This window comes from Periplaneta americana, chromosome 2 (assembly GCF_040183065.1).
Source record: "Periplaneta americana isolate PAMFEO1 chromosome 2, P.americana_PAMFEO1_priV1, whole genome shotgun sequence".
Classification (NCBI taxonomy): domain Eukaryota; kingdom Metazoa; phylum Arthropoda; class Insecta; order Blattodea; family Blattidae; genus Periplaneta; species Periplaneta americana.
The window spans coordinates 10506719-10518968 of NC_091118.1; the positions used below are offsets into that span (position 1 = coordinate 10506719).

At 40.4% G+C, this 12250-nt stretch overlaps 1 protein-coding gene across 2 annotated transcripts in view; it reads right to left on the reverse strand.

Moving 5' to 3' along the window:
- Positions 1-461: 461 nt before the first annotated feature.
- LOC138713083 (26S proteasome non-ATPase regulatory subunit 10-like) overlaps positions 462-12250 on the reverse strand; it is a 24262-nt gene continuing 12473 nt past the window's right edge. Inside the window, exons 2-6 of one of the 2 annotated variants that reach the window (XM_069844836.1) lie at positions 9988-10189; positions 9622-9684; positions 2351-2425; positions 2049-2153; positions 462-1319 (exon numbers count right to left, since the gene is read on the reverse strand). In XM_069844836.1, the coding sequence (XP_069700937.1) occupies positions 792-1319; positions 2049-2153; positions 2351-2425; positions 9622-9684; positions 9988-10188 (972 nt within the window). In that variant the 5' untranslated portion in view covers position 10189 and the 3' untranslated portion in view covers positions 462-791. The remainder of the gene's footprint in view (positions 1320-2048; positions 2154-2350; positions 2426-9621; positions 9685-9987; positions 10190-12250) is intronic. The other variant, XM_069844845.1, reaches the window with a different exon arrangement.

Consider the following 12250-nt stretch of genomic DNA (forward strand, 5'->3'; position numbering starts at 1 on the left):
CCTGCCACTCACGGGTATGTGTCTCTAGTAAGTATTACAAACTCTTTGACTCTAACTTCACGCCTTCACCTCTTTTACAATATGGCGGTCACAAAGTAGACGATGATAAACCATGTGAGTCTTTGAAGTTATCAGTGGCGTACTTTATGGACGTAACTAATACAACTTTCTAGGCCTGGATGTCGAGTTCGTGCTGGAACAGTGATGCCAACGGAAATGCTTTTCTTCTCATATTGCGAATAATTTATTAAGCATAAAAATTAGCCGCAGAATTGATGTGCGTGTGAGGAACAGGAGCAGTAACGGAAGTCAGTGGCGTATCAAGGTCATCGGACAGGGCGAGACGACATACTTACTGTGCTTGAAATAGTCCAGTTCAGAAGCTGATGGATCAGTGGCGTATCACGATCACACAATAACAACAATCCTGCACGTTTTAGACAAACAGTGATAACAACCTAAACAATTTTAACATATTTTTATTTGGATATTGTGTACAGCAATTTGAACAAAAATTATAAAGACAATCGACTATTGATTACAGTAATAATAATAATAATAATAATAATAATAATAATAATAATAATAATAATAATAATAATAATAATAATAATAATAATAATAAGGTATCAAGCTCCAACCACAACAAAGCCACACAACACGAGAGTAACAACAGCCTAGAGCAATGAAGTAACAGCATTACACGCAGAGCAGTGATGCCAACATAACACATTCCCGCTGGTTACTGTGGTATAATGGTATTGCTGTCGTGTTGGCAGCACTGCGCCTGCTCAGTCCTGCAGCATGGCCGCCACTTCTGTGTGCCCGTACAGACTCGCCAGGTCCAGGGCCGTCCGTCCCTCCTTATCCCTCGCCCCCTGCTCAGCGCCATGCTGCAACAGCAGCTGCACCACTGGGGCGCGGCCACGACATGCTGCATAATGCAGCGCAGTCCACTGGTCTAGATCACCATCAGGCTCGTTGGGCCGCGCCCCAGCTGCCAGCAGCAGCTCACACACTGCACGGTGCCCACCGGCTGCAGCCGCATGCAGAGCTGTGCGGCCAGATGGTCGTGACTTCAAATCCAGCCGCGACCCGGCAGCCAGCAGGACCCTGCACGCATCCTGGCGGCCTTCACATGCACCCAGCCACAAGGGCGTGCGGCCATTACGATCCTCGGCGTTCACCAGGCTGCCTGCATCCAGGAGCAGCTGCACCCTGTGTGTGTCCCCCCGCTCCGCTGCCCGGTGTAGCTCAGTCCTGCCTTGGCTGTCCTTCTGCTCCAGGTTGGCCAAGATCTCAGCCGCAGCTCTGAGCTTCTGCAGCAGACAAAACAATCTGGTCAGAGGAAGCTCAGTCAGCTAGGTGACAGTTCACTAGGCTGAGTGAAGCTGATGACAGTACTAGTGACAGTAGCCATAGCTACAGTAATGTCAGTATTAGTACAGTAGCCATAACTACAGTAATGTCAGTAGTAGTGACAGTAGCCATAACTACAGTAATGTCAGTAGTACTGACAGTATCCATAACTACAGTAATGTCAGGAGTAGTGACAGTAGCCATAACTACAGTAATGTCAGGAGTAGTGACAGTAGCCATAACTACAGTAATGTCAGGAGTAGTGACAGTAGCCATAACTACAGTAATGTCAGGAGTAGTGACAGTAGCCATAACTACAGTAATGTCAGTAGTACTGACAGTAGCCATAACTACAGTAATGTCAGGAGTAGTGACAGTAGCCATAACTACAGTAATGTCAGTAGTGACAGTAGCCATATCTACAGTAATGTCAGTAGTACTGACAGTAGCCATAACTACAGTAATGTCAGGAGTAGTGACAGTAGCCATAACTACAGTAATGTCAGTAGTAGTGACAGTAGCCATAACTACAGTAATGTCTGTAGTACCCTATTAGTGGTAGTAGCAGTTCTAATCTGAAAACTAACATGAAGTTTGCTCTCCAACTGCAGCTGGTCGCAATCTCTGTTGTAACAGTTTGTATCAATCATTGCTCAGTAACTGTAACCATGGCAACAGCTCACACTTACTGCTGTCTTCTGGTGCTCCGCTTGCAGTTCGTCTGCCAGCTTCTTCAGTTCCTCCCCCTTCGCCTGCAGTTCTTCTTGCAGGACACGCAGTTCCTCCACGTTACTCTGTAATTAAAAACAAATCTGGTTCAGAAGAAACATGACTATGATGATGATGATGATGACGATGATTTTATAATAGTAATAATAATAATATTATAACAATTAGGCCTATTGTTTTTATCATTATTAAAATGTGCAATGACTGAGTGCAGCTGGTAAACTCCCTCGTATCTGTAACCATGGCAACAGCTCACACTTACTTCTTCCAGCTGGCGCCTCATCTCCCGCCCAGCCTCCAGTTCTTGTCTCAGCTTCCCCAGCTGATCCTGGTAACTCTGTAATATAAACAATTCTGGATTAGAGAAAGCTCAGCTGGTTAGGTGATAGTCTGACTTGAAGCAACAGGTTTCATGAAGGAATCAAGCTGATGGCTCGTATACAGCATCAGGAAGTGAGACAACAGCTACTAAAGGATAATGTTTGGATAGAGGCTTTCAAATAAAACCTCTCACCCTGCATATAATTTTCCCTAAAGAGTTAAATAAATATGATGAGTCCTCAAATAAACTGAACATTTGCAGGAAGTTGATCTTCATATTCGTGATGAAGTTTTAAGAAATGGGCCACAGAAAATGCCATAATTTGTATTTTCATGATAAGCCCTAAAAGAAATGGGCCATGGATCACCTAACTACCAGAACATAATTCAGACTTTCATAAGCTCTAAAATAGATGCGCCATTGGTCATCTAGACCAGTGTGCGTCAAACGTTGTGAAGATGCTGCCCATTTTTTGGGGAGACTTTTCACTGCAAACTCCCCGTCCCTCCCTTCCGTATATGTACCTCCCTCAAAAAAAAAAAAAAGTCCCTACACAATCGAAAAAAAAATGATTTCACTGAAAACCAGTCGATAGCAACCAACTTGTAAAGTATCGTGCCTGCGAGATGAGAAACTAGAATATGTGTATATATGTATTTATTCACACTGCAATGGGTATATACCCAGTGGCAGTGGTAACAAAATACACTCAATAAAGACAATAATAAAGACAATTAATAAAATATACAATTAATAATAATACTAATAATTAATACTAACAATAATTTATAATAATATGATAATTTATAATAATATGCTAACATACTTTCCAATTTATTCCATTTTGCTTCTTAGACGAGCCTTCCTTATAGATATATCTTTCAAGCACTTTGAATTGTGGTTTGCAAGACCAAGATGTTAACATAATAATAATAATAATAATAATAATAATAATAATAATAATAATAATAATAATAACAGCCCAAGCTAGAAGCATCAGATTTGCAAGGAAACTTGATTTCTGGGTGACATCAATTCACAAAAAAAATTCATTCATTCTATTGTATTACATGAGCCGTTGAGATGTGAAGTGGTAGAACGTGAATCTATTTATGTTCGGGAATTTAAAGTTTGGGTTTGATGCATTTAAAAATCGTCGTTAATTTTTTCACTAAGTTTTCCTCAAGTATAACATAAATGTATGTTAATAAGGCATTGTTGCTGTATTTTATAATCCATCCCTCTGCTCTTTACACGACACCAAAAGGCGTCGCGACCCATACTTTGAGAACCACTGATCAAGACCTGCCCGCCCTGATATGTAATCTTCTGTCGCACCTCGATGCTTTTCCAGAATGAATATCTGGCTGGAAAATACGCTAGCTCATAAACATTTACACGGGCTTATCTCCTCTTTTATTTCTTAACTGTTTATAACAGTGAAATATTTTAATAACAGTTCTCACATAGGCCTATTTTTCTTTAGCAGTAGTCAATTATTTCTTTTCATTTTAAGCTCGGGGGACATAACCTTTGCTTTTTAAGGAACTAGCATTGGAGGACCCAATTACACAGGACAAGGACAACACATCATGCCACACATGCGTCTTATCAAATATGGTTTATAGACAACAGCCTATATCACCGTTCGTGCCTGCACTGAAGGCAGATGTATTCACCAGTTGTTCAAAGATTCAGTCCCTGAAGTCCTGACATCCCATTGCTTTGGAAGCCGCTAGTAAAATCAACCGGCTTATCGCTTTGACTGAGCATTAATGTTGGACACGTTCAACTTGTCATTGAGTGTGTTTCAGTCAATGGGAATTCAAAATAAGACGCTAGTGAAATAAATAAGCAGCTTCATTAGAAAATATAGCCAGCAAATTGGCCAGCGAATAAGGAAGCTTGTTCAAAGCAAATGCAAGCAGCACATATAAATCACACTTCAGCTAGCCCCTCACCTAACCCACTCAAACCTCCTCACTGTCCTCGGCCTCCCGTCACTTAGCTATCGCCATTTTCGTCTTTCAGGTATTACCAGTACTATTACTGTCACTACATTGTGATATATAATGGAGTACCCATATTTATCATTCAATTAAGTGCCTATTTGAACACACCTTGGTGTCTGCATGTCTGCCTATTTTAAAGTTTTTCGTGCTTACTGCTCCAACGTTTAATGTACCCTCAACTGTCGAATTGCTGTATCTGTAACCATGGTAGGGGAGCTGCAGGTAAGCCCCGTCAGTTGGGAATGCCGGTCTCCTCTTTATCTCCAAAACAATAACTCGAGTTTGTCTTCCGACTGGTGCTGCGCTTTTGGAAGGATGACATCAGCTATGTGCAAGACTCTTTTTGTAGTAGTTGAAGCCTAGCTGTTACTAGGAGTGCTTGTATGTTTTCATTGATATTCTTCTAAATCAAAAGTAACTTCACGCTGCCGCTGTAAGTAATTAATATTCTTTTATTTAATACTTACACACTAGGAATACACCCATGCTTGTAGCTAGTCAATGAGTAGCACTTTGATATTGGTACCTACATTCATTAATTTATCGTTGTATTTTCACAAACTGTCTGCAATGAAGGCAATACTGGTCAACTGGCCGCCATTACCTTCACTATACCGGCATTACCTCTGGGTGAATATAACCTTTCGAAATGGATCTCATGCATTATGTCAAGGGATATACTGGGTGTTCATTTCAAAGTGTGTCATGACGTCACTGTTGTTGGGTCACCGATTTGAAGCGAGTTTCAACTTATATGTTAGAGAAGTTGCCTATTATTTAAGGCGTTCTTCAATCTGAACTTGAGAACGTGTACGGTATAACTTGAACGTCGTAGCAACAGATGGCGGTCTGTACGGTCTGTGAGCTACCATAACCTCTTTCGAACTGTGTTTTACGCCGGCAAGTCGTACGCAGGGTATTTGTTATCATCGGTTGCGTACGGTAACATTCCACAACACAAATCAAATGCTCCGTGTCCATGTTGACCGTCGAAGTTAATGTCAACAAATACGTAAGTAATCGTCTTAACCCTCTCCCCATATCCCGACAGTACGTATTTACAAACAGTTCACATTCCTGCCACTACCGGTGTTACCGTACGTATCGGCACGTACTCTTCAGAATGAACGCCGTACTTGCTAGCCAACTTCTCTGCCTCTTAGATTATACACCTGAGCTGCGGAAGTGTAGGAAGATTGAATTCTCTAGGCTCGTCAGCTAGCCACATGATGGCATACAGCGAGCCAAGACACATTTTGAACTGAACACCCAGTAGTTTCAATCTTAATAGTTCACGCGTTTAATATTACTCATTTATTTTTTAGTTAATTATTTATTTATTCATTAGTTAATTAATTAGTCACCTATTTATTTTTGGATTTCCTTGAGATGGTCAGTGAATATAGGCGTAAGACAAACAGAGGCAGCTGGACAAAGAAGATCTTCAGAGAACAGTAAGAGGTATACAGAATGGAAAGTCCATCAGGTCAGTGTCGAAGTCTACTGGAATCTGCTTCAGCACACTTTAGGAGAGGAGAAGCAAGCAGAACTATAATGATCCTAAATTAGGAAAAAAAAAGTCAATTTTTACCCTGGACCAAGAAGCAGAGTTGTGCAATCAGTTAAAAGTTTTGGCAAGTTTATTCTATGGTCTAACGCCAAACGATGTAAAGCGTGCAGCCTTTGAGTTTGCTGAAGCAAATAAAATAGAACATCCATTCTCCAAAGAAATAAAAATGGCAGGACGTTATTGGCTTGAAGGTTTCCTGAAGCGAAACCCTTCTTTGTCTTTGAGAAAACCAGAAGCATTAAGTATTAACCAGATTAAAGATTTCAGCATGGAAGTCTCGAAATTTTACACTAATCTTGACGATGTTTTCTAAAGTATGGATTCTCTGCATCATATGTCTACAATGTAGACGAAACAGGGATTGCAACAGTCCAATAACCTGAAACTGTTTTGGCACCCAAAGGCCAAAAACGAGTAGGAGCAGCTACAAGTGCAGATCGTGGCACACATGCCACTGTGATGTGTGCCATGAGTGCTGCTGGGAACTATATTTGCCCGATGTTTATACAGGGTGTTTCAAAAATACGGGACATAATTTCAGGTATGTATTTCCCACATGTAGGCAGTAAAAATAGTTCATTACAACATGTATCCGGAAATGCTTCATTTCCGAGTTATGACCTTCACAACATTGAAATTCAACGGAACGTTTTTCTTTCCGCAGGTCGTTGTCATTACAGAAGATGTTCACAATGTCCACCTCCTGCTTGAATACAGACCTCACATCGATGTCTCATTGTTCTGCGAACACGATCCCAAACTCCAGGAGTATTGCGTATGTCCTCAGAACATGCCACAATTCCATTCCGAAGGGATTCCAAATCAGGCACCGGAGACGAATAAGCCAATGATTTTAAATGGCCCCACAAGTAGAAATCGAGAGGGTTCAGATCAGGTGAGCGTGGAGGCCAAGCAACTGGGCCACCTCTACCTATCCATCGATCAGGAAACCTTCGATCCAAGTACCGGCGAGCCGTACAACTGAAGTGTGCAGGAGCGCCATCATGCAAGAAGTGAATGTGTTGACGATTGATCAGTGGAGTGTCTTCTAAAACATGAGGTATGGTGTTTTCCAGGAAGTTTGTGTACGCCTGCCCCGTAAGACTGTTTATAAGTACATGGGGTCCAACTAATCGATCACCAATGATACCGGCCCACATGTTGAGGGAGAACCGCACCTGGTGATGAGATGGAACAGTTGCACGTGGGTTTTCATATGCCCATTCATGCTGATTGTGGAAATTTGTTATGCCATCTCGTGTGAACTGTGCTTCATCTGTAAATACTACCTACTAAGGCAGGAAAGTTCGGATTTACACCACACTGCTGCAAGAACCACTGACAGAACCTAACTCGTGCAGGGTAATCTGCTGGTAACAGGGCCTATACACGATGCAAATGATAAGGATACAATTGATACTCTTTGAACTGTCTCCAGACAGTCATATGAGGAACATTGACTTGCAACGCTACCCTTCGTGTGCTGATAGGAGGAGTCATGTTCACAGCCTCCAGAATCTCCTCCTGTACTTCTGGAGTTGTAGATCTTGGTCGTCCCCTTCCCAAACCAGGAGAGTTAAATTTTCCATACTCGCACAGACGGTAATGGAGACGTACAAATGTCTTCCGATCTGGACATTTTCGCTGTGGGTACCTCTCCTGGTACAAACGACGAGCCAGCGCAGCATTGCCGTCCGCCTTACCGTACATGAAGTGTATCTCTGCCAACTCTTGATTTGAATACATGTCGCACAGTCTAACGCCTACACAACACTGAATGTAACCTTCGCCTCGGAATGAACTGTCAGAGTGCCCTCTTAATGTCTCCTTTGACGGCAACGACCTGCGGAAAGAAAAACCTTCCGGTGAATTTCAATGTTGTGAAGGCCATAACTCGGAAATGAAGCATTTCCGGACACATGTTGTAATGAACTATTTTGAAATACATACCTGAAATTATGTCCCGTATTTTTTAAACACCCTGTATTTGCTCGGAAACGAATGCGTCCGACTCTTGAAAAAGGCGGACCTCTTGATGCACTATACAACTGCTCCAAAAATGGGTAGTCCAAAGAACTTTTCTTGAAGTGGTTGGAACATTTTTTCCATCACTTCCGTCCTACTCCAGAAAACCCTAACCTTCTGATCCTTGACAACCATTACTCACATTGCATCTTAGAGGCATATGAATTCTGCAGAGTGAAAAGTACTGTTATGGTTTCATTGCCACCCCACACTTCTCACAGAACCCAGCCACTTGATGTGATATTCTTTGGATCTCTCAAGACGGCATTTAATAAGGAGTGTAACATCTACATGAAAATGAACAATTAAAAGTGTATCAGACCTGATGATCTTGCAGAATTGTTCAACAAAGCATATGCCAGTGTTACTAACATAGCAAATGCTTTGTCAGTATTTGAAGCAACAGGAATTTTCGCTTTAATTCCCAATTTGTCTCCAGATTCTGCTTATTATATCCCTGATCTTCACCCAGCCACATCACAGAGTAATCCCTCTAATCAGTCAAATATCTGCTCATCTGATCCTGTTTCTGCTCCACCTGAGTGCAATGTTGCAGTTAACTGTTTCTGTAGCTGTCAGTGAAACACCAGGAGAAAAGGAAAAACGCAATTACATACAAATCAGTATTTCCGAAATTTTGAATGAGGTATCAGCTGAACCTAGTACATCTAACAGTAGAAGATCAGTAGGAATGAAAGAGCAACACTCTGAAATACTCACTTCTACACCTATGAAGAAAAAGTCTGAGGCTAAAAAACAGAAGAAACTGTCGCAGAAACAAGAAAAGAAATGCGATCCTAAAAGATCTGATGCAAAGAAAAAACTCCCAAAGAAATTGTTTGAATCTTCATGAGAGGATAATGATCTCATGATGTGTGATAACAATGATGATCAACTGGAGAGTGGCAGAGAGAAGTGCTTTCTGTGCAGTGATTATGGTATGAATGCTGAATTATGGTATCAAGCTGCGGAAAGTGGGTACCTGCAGAGTGTAGTGGTTGTGATAGTGCCAAGGGGTATGAATGTGACTACTGTCTTAACATGACTGATTAAATTCCGTTCAGAGACCTAAGAAAAACTTTTAACTATACCTGTAACTGAAAACATATAACATTGTGCTTCATGTAACTTCCTTATGGCGGATTTGTAGCTTACAAAATATTGTATGCAGTTATTTTGTTATTTTTTTTATATGATTTCTAACTGTTTTGAAGAAAGACAGATACAGACAAGATTTTTAATTTTCATATTCATTATAACATTGTTTCTGTGTAATTCCATTGATTGGTGCACACATTGTAACGTATAAAATATTAAATAAATCACATAATAGGTTGTTACCTTTAAATTAAATTGTAAATTTCATGATAGTTATTACCTTCATGTGCTGGGAATGCCGGTCAATGCAGTGGTCTTTAATTAAAGGATTTATATCAAAATTAGCAACTGTTATATACTGTTAACAGTTGCAGTTGGAAGTGGATAGTTCAGCAGTTCTAATGCCTTCACCAAAATTCGAACTGGATAATTAGTTGTCTGATACAGTCAGATTTTGCTTAGGTGACCGCTATTGCATGCATCTCCCCTAACAGCTCATCACTTACTTTTTCCTGCAGGAGCCGCAACTGGTGCTCTCCTTCATATTTCTGCCTCAGCTCTACTTTCTCCTGTAACCACAAAGGAATCAGGTTCAGCCGTAGCCCAGTCAGTAAGGTGACAGTACGATGAGAAAAAGAATAACTCACAACCAACTACTCAATATATTGTACTAAACAACACGACATTTCTAATTCTATCTTCGCATTTTGTACATGGCTACAAATTGGTCTTAACTCTTTTTCAATTTCCCTCGTCGCCCATTTTCTGAATGCCCGGTATGAGCAAATAGTTCTGTGGAATAAAGCCTTAACTGTGACTCAATCTAAGGTGTTCAGCAGTAACTGTAAATATGGCAACAGCGGATCTCTTACCCTTTCCGATTCTTCTTTCACCTTTTCCAGTTCAGCCTGTGTTTCTCTTAATTCCCTCTCTCTCAGCTTCAATTCCTCCTTCAGCTCCTCAATGTCGTTGCTGCTCCCTACTTTTTCCTCTTCCTTCCTTGCCTCCAGGCCATGCAGGGACCTCGAGTCCAACCTCTCCTTGAGGTCAGGAAGTGGGTTGGGTTTTGCCATTCTGCACACCAGAAAGCAAGAAAACAGTGAAACCTACAAATACTATTCACAAGATACATTCCACATTTAGATAAATCACTTCTAGGTTACTTCAACATTTGTTACTGATTTTCTTTTGCGTGCAATTCAGTAAATTGCAAATCTCTACATGCCAAGTTTGTCTTGATATGTAGACAGTTGCAACAAATTTACAAGTTCATGACCGCGGAAAACAACAGTTGCTCATTTACACATGTTGGAATCTCAGCAGTGTTAGAACAATACCATAATCAGCATAGCGTGACGTTGGTAGCATGTTACTTTTAATCTAAGAATTTGCATACTTTGTTGATAAGTACATAAATCCTAATGATTGATATCTGGTTGTTAGACTCATAGTTTTTAAGATCAATTTCGTCACTTTTGGAATGTTTCTTTTTAGGCTAATTTTTTCAATTTTAGTAATACATTCTTGGCCATTTTTGTGACTTTTGATATTAATTTCAATTTTTGTTTTCACTTAACTTTAACATAATTGAATTTTATTTATTTTGTAGTTCACTTGCGGTCCTCATTTACAGCAAGGGTAGGATGGAATATATTTTTCATGGAAGAGCAATTCAAGAACGGACAGTAAGCTTGAATCTTTGAAGAGACCAAAAGGCTTTAGAGAGAGAAAGCTACAGAAACCAAACAGCTGTTCCTTACTTAACAAATACAATACACAACCTTCATAAAGTTTTAGGAATTTCCAGGATTCAGTCAGATGCGACACTAAATTCTGTACAGATAACGATATTCTCCATCCCATGATGAGTGTCATTTCCACACACCTCATCCTAGCAGCAAATAGCAATCTTGCTATCGAGAATGATGTAAAAAATGATCAGCATAGGCAGTAACATTAACAAAAACTGTAATAAGTCACACTAAATCATCAGAATTTTTCAAGGAATTCTGGAATGTTCTAGTTTCATTGGCTATTTCTCTCTGGAAACTAAATAACACAAAACTGACGATAATTGTGTAATGCAACAGCAGACGATCAATTCTTAGTAATTCACATGTCATCTTCATCATCCATACCATAGACCGGTTGTTCACGGTACAGTGTGCTGTAGTTGCACAAGAGTAGGGTTGCAGTCCCAAAATGTTAAATGTTGTTTTATTTAACGACGCTCGCAACTGCAGAGGTTATATCAGCGTCGCCGGATGTGCCGGAATGTTGTCCCGCAGGAGTTCTTTTACATGCCAGTAAATCTACTGACATGAGCCTGTCGCATTTAAGCACACTTAAATGCAATCGACCTGGCCCGGGATCGAACCCGCAACCTTGGGCATAGAAGGCCAGCGCTATACCAACTCGCCAACCAGGTCGACTGCAGTCCCAAACTTTACAGTGATGGAGCTCTTTATGTTTTTTAACCTATGAGGAAGGGGAAAGGTTTGGATGCAAAAATATAAGACAAAGAAATAAATGCCATAAAGTAAGACTCAGGAGAATGCAAGGCAACACCAATCAATACTACTCCATTAATTAGCTTCTGAAGCTCAAGTAAACTGAAATGGTCACTGCAAGGTGATCATTCTGCGCAATGTAATAAGCTGATATAAATTTCGCTTTTGTTGCTTCACGGTGGGCTGCACTCGTTTATTCGCCAACATTTTCAATTGATTGTTTTTCAGACGTATCAATAATTTTTGTGCTATATTATGAGCATTGTATTTCTTGTGTTCAATGATTTTTCTTCGTAGTGGCTTCAGCTGATCTGATCTGGTCTGTTCGATGCGTAGTAATTTTGGCCTACTGAATATGAGCGCCATTCATTAGATACAGAAATACAGTATTTTTTTTAATACATCTAATGTAGTCACTTCATGACACACTTTACAGCCTGGCTTACATTGCTTACAATCAATCCACGGATAAGATTCTTCTTCTTTTTTTTTTTTCTTTTTTTTTTTGACCACATATTTTCTTCACTGCATACATTCGGCCACTCACTTTGCAGGCCGGCTTTTTGGCTTTCACTATTTTGAACATTATGGCATTGAATATTCTTCGCAGTCTTATTGCAACTGT